Consider the following 20856-nt stretch of genomic DNA (forward strand, 5'->3'; position numbering starts at 1 on the left):
TCACGTACCACTAGTGTGCCCCATGCAAAGAACAACAGCAGTACCACACGGACCTCCCTGGTGGCTAAGTTTGTGATAACCTCACTGGCACTGTTAATGCATGCTCAGTGCCACCAGTGGAATTCTAAACAACCACCAGCCTTACCTGCCAAACACCTCCAGAACAATAACCTGGCAATACACTAATCATCCAACCCACCAATGCACCGAGCAACGATACTGCCATTACATTACATTACATTATTGGCATTTGGCAGATGCTCTTATCCAGAGCGACGTACAGTTGATTAGACTAAGCAGGAGACAATCCTCCCCTGGAGCAATGCAGGGTTAAGGGCCTTGCTCAAGGGCCCAACAGCTGTGCGGATCTTATTGTGGCTACACCGGGATTAGAACCACCGACCTTGCGTGTCCCCGTCATTTACCTTAACCACCACGCTACAGGCCGCCAAACAATAGTACACACCCTGCACTGGCTGCCAGTACCACACAGACCTCCCGGGTGACTAAGTTTGTGGTAACCCCACTGGCACCATTAATGCATGCTCAGTTCCCCCGGTCCCAAATGGATTCCCATATAATCACTAGCCTGATCTGCTTGCCATCAGCTAGTTTAAGATGCCCCCCAGCTAGCCTGCCCTCTCTTTATCCACAACCTTTCACTTGCTCTTTTAGCTGCTCCGGAAAGCTCTTTAACTGCTTTCCTGACCGATTGACCACAAACATCAAATTCCAAAAGGAGCGATGTCGTTGACTTGGCCACAAACCCTCTAGAGGTCTCATATATGCTTGCCACCCGTGCTCCCTCGCCTAAGCAACCAAATCAGAGGGCTATAGCTTCTTCCTCTCAAACACTTCCTCAATACCATCTTCGCATGGCACTGTTAACTCAATGAAGTACACGAGGCTTCCTCTCAGAGTACAAAACCACAGATTTATTTAGTCTCTTAGTACAGGCTTCCATACTTCCATTCCATATGTTCATATTATGTGCTTCTGTAACTGGAATAATTATTCGCCATTCTGGAATAATTACTGCAAGGTACATTGTTTCAATCATGAATACCTGACATGAAAAAACATAATGGAATTGTGTGACATGTAGTGCGTTGCTCTGCAATACGTTATTGTTTGTTTTTGTTTGTATTATCCAGGTATACAGCTATTCCTTTGCAATGTGATTTCGTTAGTGACAGGTTCAGCTGCCTTTTGGCTGAGTGCCATGCCATGATAGTGTGAGGTTATTTGTTAGTGAAGGTATATCATATTTAGAGATCACAGGACCAATATATATACCCATGGGGAGCGCATAAGAACTCGGAAGTATATTTATTTTCACGTGAACAATGAGAGAAGCACAGGACAGTGACGTGAACGAGTGTCATCGAAGCCCTTCCCCTTTTTAACACAGGTCATGTGGGAAGGAATCTCCCATATCTCCAAATAGGGCGGCCTGTAGCATAGTAGTGGTTAAGGTACATAACATAAGATCCGCACAGCTGTTGGGCCCTCGAGCAAGGCCCCATAACCCAAGGGAGGATTGTCTCCTGCTTAGTCTAAAATCAACTGCAAGCCGCTCTGGATAAGAGCGTCTGTGCCAAATGGCATTGATGTAATGTAATGTAAAATAAGCAATGTGCAAAAAAAGGTGTGAGTGAGGTTTTAGAAATGTGCATTATCCTGTCAGGCACCACGTCCTGCGGTCCCACAAGGCCGTGCTGCAGCAGTGCCCGTGACGGACAGGACGTCAGCCTGCAGTCTTGTCACATACCGGCGTGGTACCCACGGCTCGCCTGCACAAGCTGCGTGCAAAGACTCCTTCTCCGGCTCGTTGTCAGCTCAGCCAATGGAATGGGGCAGCCTATAGTCTAATGCAGGGGTGGGGCCGCAACTCCAGTCCTTGGAGGAGGGGGCAGAGTGTCAGCTGCTTTCGCTGTGTTTCAGCACGCTACAGGTGATGTATTTATGTAGCCGTACTTTCATTGGCCAACGAGTCCACACACCTTGTCCTCAAGGCCTTAATTGGCTGCGGATTGAAAGGAAATACCTTGACACTGCGGCCCTCCAGGACTGGAGTTTGACATCCCTGGTCAAGGATAAGTTCTGTAGCCACAATAAGCCAGTGCAGCAGTTTGGCCCTTGAGCAAGGCCCTTAACCCCATATTGCTCCAGGGAGGATTAGCCCCTGCTTTGTCTTTTTAGCTGTAAGTCGCTTTGGATAAAAGCGTCAGCTAAATAACTGTAATGTAATGTAATGTATTGAATGCCCGGTGAGAAGAAGCAGCAGGCATTGTTTCGCTGGAGACCCCAGCTCAGCTACAGTGTCAGAGGTTAAAATGATGAGCCAAGCCAAATCAGTCATTCCTACTGGGAGAAAATAAAACAACAGAAAAATTGGGGCTCTTAAGCTTAAAGGGTGGATGTTTTGCGGGATGTTTTCTGATATGATTTAGGTTTGTGTGACTGACTCTCTCCCTGGGAATAGGAGGGATCAATAGAATAAATTGCGCTGTGTATTTGTTGACATTCAATCTTATCCATTTTTGTTTCTGAAGAGATGTGCCTCTCGCCAGTCGGCGCAGACTCCGTTCTGTAGCACCCTGTGGACTGCGGGGTGTAGAATTATCTCTGGCGTGCGGGCGGGCGGCTTCAGTGCCGTAAGAGGTCCCAGCGGTACGGCTCCTTGACGTTGCTTTGGCAAAAGGGAGAACAGAAACTCGAGTGGCCCGGTAAGGGTTCCGCGTTCTGATGCCGTCTTTCAGAAGCCCTATCTTTGAATTTTCATCATAGAATAAATCAGGATATATCTGATTCATACTGTATCTGAATCACGGATGTGGGAACTAGATGAGGTGTGGGCGTCCGATTACTTTCCCAGAAGCGAGAGTGGACTGGGACGCAGTGCGGACAAACACATTTGGACCAGTGTGTCACGACGGGGCATGAGAGCCACTGTGTGTCGCATTACTCATAAAAGCACGCTGCATACTTCCCAGGACCCCACGGCACGTTTGGGACTCCTATATAAAGTTCGGGATTAAATTGTGGGCAGCGAGACAGCACTTTTATTGTGTAAGGTCAGCATCCCCGTGGATTCCCTGTGCTTCTCTAGCTGTCGGGCCCCGGGGGGGGGGGGGGTTTTCCCCGTTTAATGGGTGAAAGTGGAGAGGCCCAATTCCCCACTGCTGGCCTGGATCACTGAGTCAGCACAGAGAGCTTATTTACAGGCCTGCCGGAAAGCGGTCCAGCGTGAGTTCAGTCAACCCGCTTGATAATGGCACCATCCCCTCAGCAGCCCTCTAAATGACACAGGCTGTGTTTGCGTGAAGGGCGTCTCTCTCTGGGTTTGACAAAGACAAATATAGAAAATATAGAAAATTTATATAGAAGGGGGCGGAGCCAGAAAGGGAGACACTTGTGTTGTCCGGTAGTGTCGCCTTAAAGGAAAACACCAACATTTTGGGCAAATATGCCTTTTTTTTCCTACTTACCCAGACGAGATGTTTGATTTTATGTTCGAGGAAAAAAAAAGCAAGAGGAAGATATATGACAGTGTAAATTTTTGGAAACGGAACCAAACGCATTATGTTGAGATTTAGAAACTTTTAAATGATATCTCGTTACATAACTTATATTATGTTGACACAGTAATTTATGGAGGAATAGAGAGAGAAAGAAAGGGAGACAGAGAGAGAGAGAGAGAGAGAAGCAGACTTGATTGTCCATGCTGTTATCAGTAGGAAGTTGATACAGAACCATTTCATGATAAAACTGCAAATATAAGAAATTCATATCAATGAAAAAAGTCAAATTTCATCTCAGTTCCCTGTACTGCCTTTTTTAAATGACAAAAACACGGTTGTCGTAATAACAACGGACACATACAGTGCCTGGTGACATGTCACAGACGTCCCTGTCCAGGCCTGCGTCTCTGTCCGTAATTCAGTCCACTTCATTCAAGCAATGCACAAAAAAGTTCAAACTTATTTTGTGGCCCAAACAACAGTATACTCTAGATCAGAGGTGGGCAACGAGGGCTGTATCTGGTTTTCATGCCAACGTCTGGCATTAATGACTTAATTGGCTCTCTAACATTTATGCCATCTGACGTTTTAGCTACATTTCTTTATGAATGCATGAATGGCAGTCAAGGACTGTTCTTGTGTCCCTGTATGATATAGTTTTACTGTGATCTAATTTGAGTGCATTAGTGTTGGTGTATACGGCCAATTAGCTAATTTAGCCAGAGTAATTGGTGGAAACAAAAAACCTGCATACACACCAGCCCTCCAGGACTGGAATTGTCTGCCGTGCTCTAGATCAAAGTTCTTAGAGCCAGGAGAGCATATTGCGAAGGCAGGGATTGGCTGTAAAACATTTTGGTATTGTTTTTCCCTCAAGCCTATCTTTAGATTGCATGTGTTTACATTGTGTCTAAAACCAAAAATGGAAACCAGGCATGTCATTGCATATGGACAGAACTGTGTAATGCAGATTTGTACGTTTTTATTTTACTTATTCCTATTTGTCCGAAAGTAAAATAACAATTAAACGAAGTAATGCACATTCACAGTCACTCAATGATAATATCACCCATACACCACTTTGATCATCACTGTTGGAAGACAGTCCCCTCCAAAAGTATTTGAACAGCAAGCTGAATTCCTTAGTTTTTGCTATACACTGAGGACAATTGAGTTTGTGGTCAAAAGATGAATATGAGATGACAGATCCGAATTTAAGCTTTTATTTCCTGGTATTTTTATTGAGATTTGTTAAACAACTTCACCTTTTGAACATATCACCTTTTGTATCGGACCACCACATTTTTAGGTGAGCAACAGTATTGGAACATGTGACTGATGGGTGTTTCTTGTTTCCCAGATGTGTCCTGTTAGATTGATTGTTTAAACAGTTCTGAATGTCTACTCTTGGTTTTAGCCTTGGATTTTGCCTGTGAAGACTGCATTTGTATTATAATCCAACATGAAGACCAGAGAGCTGTCTTTTGAAGCCATTTTGAAGCTTAGAAAAGAGGGAAAATCAATCTGTGCATTGGGGATAGCTTGTGCAACAACTTGGAATGTCCCGAAAAAGAAAGAAACTGCTGATGTACTGAGCAACAGATATCGAACAGGTCAACCAAGGAAAACAACAGCAGTTGTTGACAGAAAGATTGTGAGAGCTGTGAAGAAAACCCCCAAAACATCAGTCAGTGACATCACAAACAATCTCCACAGGGCAGGGGCGATCTCAATCAATTGTTCAAAGAAGACTTAGAGAGCAGCAATATAGAGGCAATACCACAAGATGTGAACCACTCATCAGGAGTAAAAATCAGAAGGCGAGATTACACTTCAAAGAAGCACAGTAATGAGCCACAGAACATCTGGGACAAAGTTTTATGGACTGATGGGACTAGATTAATAAGGGTAACCTCTCAAAGTGATGGAAAGGCCAATGTGTGGGGAACGAAGGGATCTGCTCATGATCCAAAACATACAAGCTAATCTGTGAAGCACGGTGGAGGACGTGTCATGTCTTGGGCTTGCATGGCTGCTTCTGGAGTGGGCTCACTAACCTTTATTGATGATGTAACTCATGATGGTAGCAGCAGGATTAATTCAGAAGTCTATAAAAAACATTCAGTCTGCCAATTTACGGAGAAATGCGTCCAAAGACAATGACACAAAACACACTGCCAACACAAGAAAGGACTTCATTACAGAGAAAAAGTGGATTGTTTTAGACTGGTCAGGTCAATCACCAGACCTTAACCCAATTCAGCATGAATTTTACCTCCTGAAAAGGAGATTGAATGGAAAACCCTCCGAAACAAACAACAACTGAAAGAGGCTGTAAAAGTAAAAGCCTGGAAAAGCATAACAAAAGATGAATGCAACAGTAATGTCAGTGGGTTTGCTGTTTTTACAGCAAGGGATATACTGCCAAATATTTAGTGTTATTTACTTTCATTTACTTAAATACTCTCTGTTCCAATACTGTTGCTCGCCTAAAAATTGGGTGGTCTGATACCGAAGGTGCTATGTTCTAAGTAGTTTATCACATCTAGGTGTAAAAACCCGAAAATAAAAGCTGAAATTCTGAACTCGTTTTCATCTCTTTATCTCAACCCCAAATGTACTCAGTGTTTTCCAAAAACAAAGGAATCGATCTCGCTGTTCCAATACTTGGACCGGGGACTGTATGTCCAAGAGATGGCTCCCCTGCATACTGCGGCACACGACTTGCTAGAAAACACATTCTTATCTAGAAATGAAGAAGGTAGATCGAGGAGTGAGATTTAACGGGGGAGAGAGGTAGACAGAGGGGGGGGGGGGGGTGGTGGGAGTAGGAGGTGCGAGGGGGAGATGCAAAGTGAGGGAGTGAAAAAAAGAAGAAGTGTCTACCACTGTCCTCCCTGTCCTCTTCTCACTGACGTGTCTGTCAGAAAGCATTCTTCATTGTTATGGGCAGATGCAGGTGCAAGCAGCACAGTAACTAACACTGAGAACTGTCAGAGCCATGCATGAGTCACTAAAGCACACACACACGCACCACACCACACATACACTTACACATGAGAGAGTGGGAAAGAGAGAGAGAGAGAGAGAGAGAAATGCAGAAGGGGAGGAGAGAGACAAAAAAATGGATTGACTGGAGGGGGGGAGGGACAAGTAAGGTGACAGAAGGTAAAAGAGAGACGCGTGGAATGCATGTGTGCCCGTATGTCGGCGTGTAGATTCCGTCGGCGCTGAGGAGCGAGAGGCAGTGTGTGAGGGAGAGGCAGGCGGCAGGGGAAGTGCGGCTCCACCATGATTCTGATACTGCAGCAGATTCTCATCTCACTCCTTCACCTTTTCAGACGGGGGCAGCAGGTGTTCCTGAGGGCGGAGGAGCCGCGGTCGCACTCGGACTCCGTGCAGGTAGGGCCGGCGTCTCTCTCTCTCTCTCTCTCTCTCTCACTCTCTCACTCTCTCTCACTCTCTCTCACTCCCTTCGTTTCCTTTCTGTGATCTGTCCTCTTTGCCTGCCTGCGCTCATGATGCTCCGCGGGCAGTGGGAGGTGTGGACTCGTGTGCGTGTTCACGAGTGCATGGACGCCGCCTTCATATCATGTCACGCCTCCCCACCGCCCGCTGCTTTATTGAAAAGCCTGTGAACGAGCTGGTGTTTGTGATTGGCCCAAACCTGTCGTAGGGGCACTGGTGAGCGTGAGGGGTATATAAACCTCGTTCGTAAAGGAGCTGGCCTGTGATTGGTACTGTATATAAACCTGTCGGTTGTGGTGCTGCTGTGTGTGAGTGGCATATAAACCTGTTTGTAAAGGAGCTGGCCTGTGATTGGTACTGTATGTAAACCTGTAGTTTGTGATGCTGGGGTCTGTGAGGGGCATATAAACCTGTTCGTAAAGGAGCTGGCCTGTGATTGGTGCTGCGTGTAAACATGTCGGTTGTGGTGCTGCTGTGTGTGAGTGGCATATAAACTGGCTGTAAAGGGGACAGAGTGTGTGTACTATATATATATAAACCTGTCTGTGAAGGAACTCGTGTTTATGTTTGTTACATAAACCTGTCTGGTAAGGGGATGGTATTTGTGAGCGGTGTATATGCATAACTATGCTTTGAAAGGTGCTAGTGTGTGATTGCCATTTGCACGTATCTATCGCAGTAACAGTACCGGTGGAAGGAGGAACTGTGGGCGGCCTGTAGCGTAGTAGTTAAGGTAAATGACTGGGACCCGGAAGGTCGGTTGTTCTAATCCCCGGTGTAGCCACAATAAGATCCGCACAGCCGTTGGGCCCTTGAGCAAGGCCCTTAACCCTGCATTGCTCCGGGGGAGGATTGTCTCCTGCTTAGTCTAATCAACTGTACGTCGCTCTGGATAAGAGCGTCTGCCAAATGCCAATAATGTAATGTAATGTAATGTAATGTAATGCATGGTGCCATGAATACGTGCATTTGAAGTAGACTCCTCAGATGAAGTGGGTTTGGTCTGCTGTACTAAGGATTCCGATTGGATTATGTACGTATATACATGCCTGATGACGTTTGAAACTGAACTCTCCTGTTTGACTGGACTGATGACATTCTAACCTTCTAACCCGCTGACCTTTCATCGGAAAGGTGAAAGGACCAGGGAGTGCTGCTCCCACACTGCATTTGGCTAAGTGCATGGATGTCGGAACATCGCCTGCTTTTTACACTTCTCTAGAGTTAGAATGCACTGTTGTCTCCTTTTATTTGTACATGGGCAGCACTCCTACACACCAGGTGTGTGCTTATTTATGTTTCTGCTCGTATCAGACCTGGCTTGTCCTCTTCTTGTATTGTGGCCTGAAAAAGTATTTGTCCCCTTCCTGATGTCCTCTATTATCACATATTTGTCACACTAAAGGGTTTAAAGGAGTAACATGGTGGTTGAATGTGACACTTGCCTTTAGGCAACAATAAAAAAACTGTGCATAATTTATTTTATTATTCAGTCATTGAAATGTGCCTAAATTTCCCACTATAAAAGTTCACCGAAACTGTCTGGGCATGCTAATAAGCACTGTCAATTAGCTATGACATGCCGCCACTTTCCTGTAGGCCAGCGTCACAAACTGTGGGTCATGAGTAATAGGGGAGGGATAAGGGGAGTGGTTATCCTTGTGTGACGTACTACTAGTTGAAAATAGGATGATAAATTTCAACACTCATATACTCATATGCAATCATCAAAGGTAATTCCAGAAGAGATGATTTATGTCTTCTATGTTGACATACACTCTGTGAGTACTTTATTAGATATTTATCCACTTAGAGGTTTGACGCATTGTAAGATGCTCTTCTGCATACCACTGATGTTGCTGTCACCTTCCTGTCAGCTGTCAGTCTGGCCCTTCTCCTCTGACCTCCCTCATTGACAACGTGTTTTTGCCCAGAGAACTGCTGCTCACTGGATGTTTTTTGTTTTTCACATCATTCTATGCAAACTCCAAAGACTATTGTGTGTGAAAATCAGATCAGCAGTTTCTGAGATACTTAAACCACCCTGTCTGCTACCAACAATCATTCCACAGTCAAAGTCATTTTTTCCCCATTCTGATGGTTGATGTGAATATTAACTGAAGCTCCTAACCCGTATCTACATGATATATGCATTGCACTGCAGCCACAGAATTAGCTGATTAGATAATCACATGAAAAGGCAGTGCAATAAAAGTAAGAATGTTCCTAGTAAAGTGCTTGGTGAGTGTATACAGGCAATACAATAATAATGGAATTACAGAAACAGGAGAAGACTAGACATGAAAGTTGAAGGAGGGAAAATGTTAAGGGGGTACAAGTATAGTAGTGCTGAAGGAAGAGGTATCTCTTGAGTTTGGCTTTGAAGGAGGAGAGACCAGTCTATTCGCAGAGGTGTTGGGGTAAGGTGTTCCAAAGATTGGGGGCAATGGCACTGAATGAGCCAGCTCCCATTGTGGGTGGGTGGGACAGCAAGCAAACCAGTGCCAGAGGATCTAAGTGAGCAAGGATGTACCTAGAAGTTACGTTACATTACATTACAAAGCATTTAGCAGATGCTCTTATCAAGAGCAACAAACGTACAACAAAGTGCAGATCGAACACAGGAACAAGTATGGAGAGGACCCTAGAGGACAGTACGGTTCCGAGTCCTAGCGTGACCACACCGATACAATTGGAACCCTTGAAAAATACATTGACTTACGAACTAGCATACCACGGTTGGCAGCTAGAATGCCCCGAGTACAACACTACAATATCTAATACAATACAACACTGCCTATATATAACTATATATAAGTGCCATTATAGTCTATGGCATCCAAGGCTAATCATGGTGTTGAGGTAGGGAGGGAAAGGTGCAGCCTGAAGAGATGAGTCTTCAGCCTGTGTTTGAAAGTACATAATAATAAAGATAATGTTAATAATAATGCATATTATTATCGTTAGTATTTGTAACATCGCAAGAGGGCCGGCAGTCGGGAAAGGTGTGATTTGTATAAAGTGTAGTATTGGCTGACAGGCATGAGTAAGGTGAAGAGCATGGCTTTAAACACCATTAAGCCCTGAGAAGGTCCAGGGAAATGCTGTTGTAGTGAGTTCCAGTATGTTTGAGTTCAATAAAGATTAGTGAGCCCACTCCAGAAGCAGCCATGCAAGCCCAAGCCATGACACTTCCTCCACCGTGCTTCACGGATGAGCTTGTACGTTTTGGATCATGAGCAGATCCCTTCTTTCTCCACACGTTGGCCTTTTCCGTCACTTTTGGTTAATCTTAGTTAATCTAGTCCCGTCAGTCCATAGAACCTTGTCCCGGACGTTCTGTGGCTCATTGCTGTGGAAACGGGGCAAGAAGTGACAGATTTTGCCCTGCAGGTACCTGGCACCACCCTGTGCCACTGTTCTCCCGGGTGTGCTGCCTGTCTAGTAGTGAGACGTGGTAAATTAAGAGTCAGCCCTCGTCACTCGCTGCCTGGGGCAAGTGCCCGTCCCCCTGATGACACTGTGGAAAATTTAGGTAGGGCCGTACACAGGCTAGGCGGCAATCGCTCTTCAAGGGTGTTGGTAGTGTGGGCTCATCGGAGAACAACATGTCCACAGGGAAATTTCGCAGCACTGCAGGGGGGGGGGATTCAGACACTGTGACTCTGGGATGAAGTAATAACAATATGTAAAATCCTGCTGTGGATAATTAACAAAGAACATGAAAGAAACGTGTGCAGTGCTTGTGCGGAGTAATATGTTGCTGTGGGATTTCTTGTTCTGAAGGTATATTTTGCCTGTGCGGTCATGGGTGCAATTTATCGGGGGAGAGGTGGGGGGAGGGGTGGTGTAACCTGGTTTTTTTATAGACGGATGTAGCGTAAACCTAACATAGAGCCCAACACCCCGACACCCGGCACCTCACAGTTGGAACTGAAAATATGCCCGTGAGTGAGGTTCCACATCAGTCAGGTTTTGCCGGCTTGGACCATTTCTCACGTTCATCACATTTTCAGAATCATGAAACTGAAAATACACCTGGGGCATACGATGAGAAATCAATCACTCTCTGACCTCACCCTTTCAGATTTGACATTTTTATATATGCATATTAACATACTGTATGTGGTATGTGAGTGTGTTAGAATGTGGTTTGACTGGTTCAGCTGGACTACTTTAATGGGTGTATCAGTTCTTTGAGGTGCACTTCAACATTAAGGAGTCATGTGTTCGACTTACCCACCATTCAGTATACTCAATGATCAGCATTGCCGGTTTTAACTGATTTCCCCCCACAAAATTCCCTGATGAAAAAAAAAAAAGACAGTTTGGATTAAACTGATTTTCGTCTGGACTTTAGATTATTTTATTGATGTTTCTTGACCTTTGGAATGTTTTTGGGATTAAAATCTATTATGGATTTGGTTCTCTGGACCATAGTCCAATTTTAGTCTGATTCCTGTTGTCTATGAAGTTATAAAGTGCATAAAATTTGAGGTCTCCCCATGCTTGTCTTTTCACTGTGCATGTTATAAAATGAGGAACTGTTGCTAAAACAATGGTATCGTAAAACAGTTTATACAAATAGAAATAGAGCCATTAGTTTTATTGCTTTTACTGTTAAAAAGGATTAAATGGGAATACATTCACTCTTGTCCTGTGGCTTAAGGGGCTAAACAGAATTGCTTAATATTTTATATTAGAATGACTTTTTCATTATTATGGCAATAGGCATTTTCCATGAAATAATCATGTTGCTATGACTTGGTGTACAACAGATTGTTATTGCGACTGCACTAATAAAGTTAATTCGACATATGATGCGCTAGACTAATTTGTTTGCTAGTGGTGGATTAGAGTAAATCTAATTCAATTTATTGCAATGGAAAACGCTTGTAGCGATATAAGGGCAGATGTCGCAATTAAAACTTCATCGGAATTACGCTGTTTGCGTAATTCAGATTTTCACTGGTTTATAAATTTTTTAGATTTTTTAAATGAAAAATAAAACCCGAAAAATTCCATGATTTTAAATTAAAAAATAAACTCTGCAAATGATGAGCCTTAAGTATACTCAGTAGTCTTTTGTTATTTAAACAGTAGTGGATACAACGACAGTTCAAGAACTGTCTAAACTATAACATTGTTATTGTTATGTTTTTTTTTTTTGGGGGGAGGGGGGGTTGTGAGGGGGCACTAGGGGTCAACTTTGAGGACCCCTGTCTCCGGAATGGTTAATCAGACCACATTCAAACACTCTCCTATACAGGTTAACATGTATAAACAAATCTGTTCAAAATCTATTTGATTTCTGACTGAATGTGTTTCCAGGAGACATCTTAATGTGATGGAGACAGCTTTCAGTAGCCTCTAATAAGACATTAGTATTGCACAAGTAAACTGTAAGCAGTTCTGTATTTTAACTGAAACTAATAGTTGTTCCAGTATCAGAATTTTTTATGCATGTCTGGAGATCCATTTCCACTTAATATGAACTGTGTAAGTAAATGAATAAAAGCCCATTCCTTTCTCTTTCATACAGCAAGTCACTGCAGCATCCAAGTAGACGTGTGGTGACAGGCTTCGTGGAGAAATGTGATTGAAGTTGACACTTGGGGATATATCAGAGGAAAGTCATTTTCTTTGAGTGTCAGGCAGTGTCACCCTACACTATTCCAGGAAAGGAAAAGGGAGGGATTTTTCCTGGGATCATATTTTGTCCAGTGATGCCTTGGCATATCCTTCTTGATTACTCTCCTCTTCGTGGTCGCTATAACGTTAGTAATTACGTTTCTGTGACTCCGTAATTCCAGATATTTCACTGGACACGGACGTACGGATTCTCACAGATTCATGAGTGACTTTTTCTCTCTGGCTTCTCAGAAGAAGGTTTACCATTTCAAAATATGTCAACAAAGGCTGAGGTTTGGCCTGGTGCTGTGAAGCAGGGTTGTGTGCATTGCTCAGGCAGAGGAGGCTAAAGGATTCCCAGGGTTTTACCCACCATTGCGTCACACATATAACCTCTGACCTCCAATCGCTGGCCTCTGGCGTCCCTTAGGGCCTGTGCTACTGGTCCCATCTACAGTAGGTTATGGCATCTGCGTTAGGTTTCTAGGTTCAGCTAATAGAGCCATGACCCTAACCCCTAGCCATTTTGTTCAGAAAAGCTTGAAGCAGTCCACGCTCTGTGTTCTGTATGTTCGATATCCCAAAACACTCTCTTCTGCTCTCACCCATATGATTCCCTCAGACTTCCTCAGAACTGCAGATCTTATCTGTGGCTAAACTTTCCCAATCTTTGCATTACATTACATTACATTACATTACATTATTGGCATTTGGCAGACGCTCTTATCCAGAGCGACGTACAACAAAGTGCATACCCATAACCAGGGATAAGTTTGCTGAAAGACCCTAGAGGGAAGTACAATTTCAACTGCTACCTGTACAACAAAGATAAGGACGAGGGCCAATTTTTTTTTTTTTTTTTTTTGAGAACAAACAAACAAACAGAGCAAAAGTGACCAAAGTTAATTATCCAAACACTGCTTACCTAGCCAACTAAAAATACCGATGCACAAAGCAAGTCACAGAGACAACAATTAAGGTTCACAGGGAGGTAGGGAGGGATGGGGAGAGGTGCTGCTTGAAGAGGTGTGTCTTCAGCTTGTGCTTGAAGGTGGGGAGAGATTCTACAGTTCTGACCTCAACGGGGAGTTCGTTCCACCACCGTGGAGCCAGAACAGACAGCAGTCGTGAGCGTGAGGTGGAGGTTCGGAGAGGGGGAGGTGCCAAGCGGCCTGTGGAGGCTGAACGAAGAGGTCTGGCAGGGGTGTAGGGTCTGATGATTTGAGCTTTGCGCTCAAAGCATGACGATAAATAGACTGCAGATTTCCAAGATGCCATGAGAAGATTCACTTATTTAGTTTTACAGGCTTTCTGTTTATTTTTTTTTTTGTTAAATTTTCATTATACTGTATGAGGGATAGGATTATGTGGTGGTCTTGTGTCTTTGCGTCCAGCAACATCTCCAACCTCCAAGTACTCCAAGTGCCTGGAGCTCACTAACAGGCAGAGATGTAGGTTTAGAAATTGCACTCCCTTTTCTCCATGAATCTGTCATGCATGACCAAAACCAGCAGGAATTCAGAGAGAAACACACATCGTGTGTTATTGCGACCACATTTCAAAAGTCATTGCGAGGCAAGTGTGATTTGTGTGATATGACTTCATCTGTGGTCTATTATGTATTCATTTAGCAGGCTCTCTTATCATAGCGGGATATGTAATGTGCATGTAATGGAACATCAAGAACAGTGAGCAGCACATTAAGTAACACACTAAATCATCAAGGTGAACGATGGCAATAAAGTGAACACGGCCGATTGCACACAAGCCTGTACTTAATTTCAGACATTTAACAGACACACAAAGTCTTTCCTCGTTACAGAGCGTAAGTTATTATGCCCCTGGTGTGCCTGTCTCTGCTACATTGAGCGCGGCTCCCAAACGGGGGGACCGAGCAGTACCAGTGTACTGTACTGTACACTGCAGTCCGAAAGTATTTGGACGGTGGGTACAATTTCTGTTATTTTTGACTCCAGCAGACTGGATTTGAAATGAAACGATGAAACGAAAACAGCAGAAGTAATTGGACAGTTGGCTTCTCTCGGCTGTTTTTGATTGGCCGGGTGTGTCCAATCACTTCCGTAGTGCGGGCAGCACAGTATCTACTGTAGTCTTGATTCTAGGCCTTTAATTGACTCTGTTATTGGTGTTTGTCAGTATGAGGATCAGACCTGTGCCAATGACAGTCAAGAAAGCCATTATCAGGCCGAAAGATGAGAAAAAGCAGTCAGAGGCATAGGCCAAAAAATAGGCTCACCAAAATAAACTATTTGGCACAACAAAGAGAGCATCTGTGAGCTCAGTAATTGCAATGGGGCTGGTAGGTCAAGGAAGACCTTTACAGTTGATGACCGAACTATTTTTGGCATGATGAAGAAAAAACCCCAAACACCAGTCTGACAGATGAGAAACAGGAGGCAGGCATGGATGTGTCATTGACTACTCTCTGCAAAAGACTTCACACACCGATCTTCAGAGGCATCACTGGAAGAAGCACACCACTTCCCAAGAACCAATTACACCCCCCCCCCCCCATCAGGGATTGATGTTGGGGGTGTTATAGACTGGGCATGTTCAATGAAATGCCTCCAAAGTCATTGGATGGTGCTTGCTCCCACGGTCAGACGCAAACAGTACTGCTGTCCAATTAATTACAGACTGCACAGTGTATTAACTCATGTAAATGGCTGGCATTTATATAGCGCCTTTATTCAAAGCGTTGTACAAGTGCTGTTTCCCATTCACCCATTCGCACACATCAACAGTGATCGAATGCCATGCAAGGCGTCGACCAGCTCGTCAGGAGCATTTTGGGGGTTAGGTGTCTTGCTCAGGGACACTTCAACACAGGGCCGGGTCGAACCGGCAACCCTCCGACTGCCAGACGGCTGCTCTTACCGCCTGAGCCAATGAGACTACTGCTCTTACTGCCTGAGCCAATGAGACGACTGCTCTTACCGCCTGAGCCAATGAGACTACTGCTCTTACCGCCTGAGCCAATGAGACTACTGCTCTTACTGCCTGAGCCAATGAGACTACTGCTCTTACCGTCTGAGCCAATGAGACTACTGCTCTTACCGCCTGAGCCAATGAGACTACTGCTCTTACTGCCTGAGCCAATGAGACTACTGCTCTTACCGCCTGAGCCAATGAGACTACTGCTCTTACTGCCTGAGCCAATGAGACTACTGCTCTAACCGTCTGAGCCAATGTTGCCCCACAGAACGTAACATGGTAACATGGTAACATGGTGGAATGTCCAACGTTAAATTAAAAGTGTCTTAGTCCTGAATTTGCTGCATAATGTGACTGATAACCAGGATGAGCCGAGGAGTGAGGTTCTACATCAGCCATGCAATTATGAGTGATTGCATTATGAATAATCTCAAGCGGACTGGTGGCGCAGTTAGGGAGGGCCACCAGTCCAGCAGGGAGTTTCAGTTGCAATAAATGAAGACAGTAATAAAACATGATACAGTTAGTCGATGACAAAGTCATTTGGCATGTCAATGAAATTAATTTCACTGTGAGAAATTGTGTCTGTCTGAGTAAAAGTTATCTTTTTCTGTTTTATGCGCAAAGAACCTGGTTAATTTCAAGTTGAAACATGATTAATGATATCACCATTGCATGATATCAATAATTGCTCATAATCTGTGAAGTCGTTATCAAAGCAAAGCGACGGCTGATTTTTAATTTTCTATTTTTTCGTATACGCCATTCAGTCCCGTTTCAGTGAATAGATGACACTGCAGAAAGTGCACAGACATGTTTCAGTATAGTTCTCTTTTAATCTCGTCTTCAGTTGCTGAGAGACAACCGGAACGGAGAGGCCAAATTCGGCGAGCATCTGCGGACTGCTGAAGGAGCAGCTGCTGCCCTCGGAGTGAATACTCCTGCTGTGCCCTGCTTCTCTGAGCCCTGATTGAGACGTCTTTCAAAAACATCACATTTGTGGTGGGAGATTAAGTACGTCAAAGAAACTGGGACTGGGCAAATAAACAGGGGAATTAATACAAAGGTAAATAAATACGGCAGCAAATTAAAACAAATTAAATGTCGATTTATTTATGTTTATCGATTAATTGATGCCTACATTTATTTCACATTGCATTACATTAATGGCATTTGGCAGACGCTCTTATCCAGAGCGACATACAGTTGATTAGACTAAGCTGGAGAGAGTCCTCCCCTGGAGCAATGCAGGGTTAAGGGCCTTGCTCAAGGGCCCAACGGCTGTGCGGATCTTATTGTGGCTACCCTGGGGATCGAACCCCCGACCGTGCGGGTCCCAGTCATTTACCTTAACCACTACGCTACAGGCTGCCATTTTAAATATAATTTTTGGTACATTTAATGACATTTTCATTTCTTTTTAATCATTAATTTATTTTCATTTGGAATTTTACATCATCCATATTCACGAGCAGCACAAAGAGAAACGGTGTATGGGATGTTTGAATGACACGCACATTATAAAAGAAAGAGTTACGGAAAATAAAAATCTAAAATCAAATCGAGTGTATCTGCCCAAGGTTCTCTCAGGGAATGACTTTCTTTCTTTGCCTTATTTAATGAGAAGGTAATGCACTATAGTTCAGAAAATTGAAAGAGCAGGGCACAGCAACTCAATGACCGCGAAATGAAAGGACCTGAACACACAGAAGTGCATTCATTTCCTGCTTCATTGAATTGCTATAACAAGGTCATTGATTTGTATGGGGAGCATTCAAACAATATAGAAGGGCTCGTGATGCAAAATAATCATCGTCCCTTTTTTGCCAGTTGCTTTCAGGTGACTGGTTCTTGTTTGGCATCACAAAACAAGGACGTTTCTAAACAATAACATGCATGCTTGTGTCAGGTAAAATAATGAACGAAGAAAAAAACAACCACATAAATGAGTGAGCAGGGCACAGAGAAATGAGTGAGAAATTGGCACTGTCCTCGCTTGCCAGGTTTCTTTCGGTGTGTAGACTGAAACAGGGCCTGCCAAAAGCTTTGGGGAGACCGGATCAGCTCATCTGTTAACACACCTCTGTTGGCACAGCTCTCCCTGTCTGCACTTCACTGGATTGAGGGAGACACTCGAATGGGCCCCTGGCTTTCGGGGTATTATTATATTTGCCAGTTCTAATAGCTGTGAACAAAGCTTCCCTCACGCAGCCTGCGAGAGGGAGGGTCTAGCCTGACGCTCAGCGTGTCAGGCGGCAGGAGCGAGGAACCAATCGCAACCCGGAAATGAGCTGAATAAGTGTCCTTAGGTCAGGCAGGCAATGGTCAAACATTACATTACATTACATTACGTGGCATTTAGCAGACGCTCTTATCCAGAGCGACGTACAACAAAGTGCAGATCAAACACAAGTATGAGTGCGAAGAGGACCTGAGAGGACAGTACAGTTCCGAGTCCTAGTGTAAACATACAGATAATCAGAACCCTTGAAGAGTACAATCAACTTTCAAACTAGCATACCACACTTGGCAGCTCGAATACAACAATACAACAGCCAATAAAAAACAACAATACCTATACAAGTAACAATGTCTATACAATCTATACATAAGTGGCATTACAGTCTAAGGCTAATCATGGTGGTGAGTTGGGTAGGGAAAGGTGTAGCCTGAAGAGATGGGTCTTCAGTCTGCGCTTGACTCTGCCGTTCTGACATCCACCGGGAGGTCATTCCACCACCGTGGGACCAGGACAGACAGCAGTCGTGAGCGTGAAGTGCAGGGGTGCCGAGGGGGAGGCGCCAGACGGCACGAAGTGGCAGAACGGAGGGGTCTTGTTGGTGTATAGGACACACAGACTGGTGTGGCAGAGGTAAACAAGCCACAAGCAAAAGTCCAATCACGGGGCAAACAGGTATAACAGGGGTAATCCGCATCTCAAAAAATAAACAAAGCGAAGTCCGGTAGCGACTGATGAGAAACAGAACGGAAGGATAATCCATTAAACAGAGGTTGGGGTACACAAAGAAAGTCGATACACAGGTCAGGCAGGCAGATAATTGCTGGAAAGTAACATGGAGTAAACACGTTACAATCTGGGAAAGAAACAAGGGAAAAGGAAGGGTATGAATACAAAGACAAAATTCGTTGAAATGACAGACAGGTGCGAGTGCAGAGAACCGGTAACGTGAAACAGGTGAAACGAATAAATGAATGACGAGACTACGGAAAGAGAACTGGGACAAACGACACGACAACGAGGCAGTAAAAACAGAAAACGCAGAGACCGGGGAGCGCACGTGACGACTGTGACACAGCTGTGCTATCAGACAGATTACAAAACCTCCATTGTGGACTGATAAATGTTTAAGAAAGAAAGTACATTTGGATTCAAGTTATTCATTATGTCTTATTTAAATTTTTTAACCTATCTGGGTATCTTAGAATAGAAGGATTTCATAGATACAGTATAACTGAGGTGTGCCTCTACTTTCCTGCACCATTTGAATGTATATGTGTCATAGCTCAAACAGACAATGATATATAAGGACAAGAATCATATCAAATTGTAGGCAAGACTCAAGGGAGTACATCCACTGCTGGTTTGGGCATGTAAACACATATTAAATTATTATGGCTTCTAAATATCTATTGCACTATGCATGAAAGGGATATACTTTAAGATGTGTTTGTATGGTTATGAAGAATAGACTAAATTGAGGAAAAGTAACTTTTGATTTCAGCTAGTCTTTAAGTGTGTTTCCGGGGACAGACATATTTATCTGCATGTATTTCTTCACATACAGTTAAGTATGAACGTAGTGATAGAGAAGAGATTTTATTGAACTAAACAAAATATATACCCCATTGCTTTAGTACCCTGTAAATTATCATAATCCTGTTCACTCTGGGTGCTGGGTCATTGCTGATTTGTTCTATGAACTCTTGAGTGAAGCTATATGAATGTTTAATGGATGTCCCGTTGAGGCACTTTAAAGCGCTTCCCATCTCTGTAGAAACTGCATCATCTCTGTGGAAGTGTCTCATTAACTCAGCTGCACTCAGCTGTTTAACATCCTTGGCATGGATTACGGTATGATCTCAGCTCCCGAGTTTCCCACAAGGGCAAAAAGGAGGAGGGAAAGGAGCAGAATTTTCGTTTCCTGTAACATGTGGGCAAACGCCACAACAGCACAAAAATAATCTGCCATTATCCTCCTAGCCACCGGGTAGTAGAATTTCCAGTCAGTGTCGTTGTGCTCTGAGCAGAGCAGAGGCACCCTGAGAGCAGAACTCAAAATCTAAATGTTTTGAGCAGAGGGAGCTTGGGAGAGCTGAGGTGTGAACCCAATGCAGAGACGGTGTGACAGAAAGCCGCAAAGCTTTACTTGACACATAATAATCAAACAAACACACACTAGGAACAAGGTAAACAAAGGAACAGGTACGCTAATAGACTGCAACACTGAGAAACAAACTCAAGAGACCCAGAGACAGAAGTCAAAAGAAGCTCTGAGCACTGAAACATGCAAAAAGAGGGCTATATATACAAGAGACGAGCAAAAAAAAAGATCAGAACTAACAAGACACAGCTGAACGAAAGAAGCAAACTAAGGAGACACAGGTGATAAGACTAATAAAATAATTGACACTAATAAACCAAAGACGGGAACACAAAACAGTTATTGCGCTGGTGGATAGTTCAACTGGATCTTGGACCAACCATTACATTAATGCCATTTGGCAGATCCTCTTATCCTGAGCGACGTACAGTTGATTAGACCAAGCAGGAGACAATCCTCCCCTGGAGCAATACAGGGTTAAGGGCCTTGCTCAGGGGTCGAACGGCTGTGCGGATTTCATTGTGGCTACACCGTGGATCGAACCACCGACCTCTCGGATCCCGGTCATGCACCTTAACCACTACACTACAGACCGCCCCAACCATGACGCACTCTGTCGGGCCATTGGACTGGGGGTGGAATCCGGGGGACAGGCTGATGGAGGAGCGGATGAAGTGCCTTCTAGAACCGGTCAACAATCACAAGAACCACAGGTTTTTTTACACTTACACGTCCCCATGACACTACCAATCTCTGCAATTCTTTAGCGGGTTACTTATGGCCTCCCTAACCATCTTTCTTACTGTCCGTGGGGATAATATGCACTTGCATACTCTAGTGAAACAGGAAGTGATGGAATGATACAATATAGTTAGACTGAGGTTAACTAAATGAAAGCAAATTTGTATTACCAGTTTCACTTCGTTTGATTTTAT

At 44.0% G+C, this 20856-nt stretch overlaps 1 protein-coding gene across 1 annotated transcript in view; it reads left to right on the top strand.

The window, feature by feature from the left end:
- LOC133132081 (cGMP-dependent 3',5'-cyclic phosphodiesterase-like) overlaps nt 1-20856 on the top strand; it is a 75670-nt gene that overhangs the window by 13088 nt on the left and 41726 nt on the right. The window contains exon 2 of the mRNA XM_061247225.1: nt 6866-6926. Coding sequence (XP_061103209.1) covers nt 6866-6926 — 61 coding nt within the window. The remainder of the gene's footprint in view (nt 1-6865; nt 6927-20856) is intronic.

The sequence above is a fragment of the Conger conger genome, chromosome 7 (genome assembly GCF_963514075.1).
Source record: "Conger conger chromosome 7, fConCon1.1, whole genome shotgun sequence".
In the NCBI taxonomy this organism is placed as follows: Eukaryota; Metazoa; Chordata; class Actinopteri; order Anguilliformes; family Congridae; genus Conger; species Conger conger.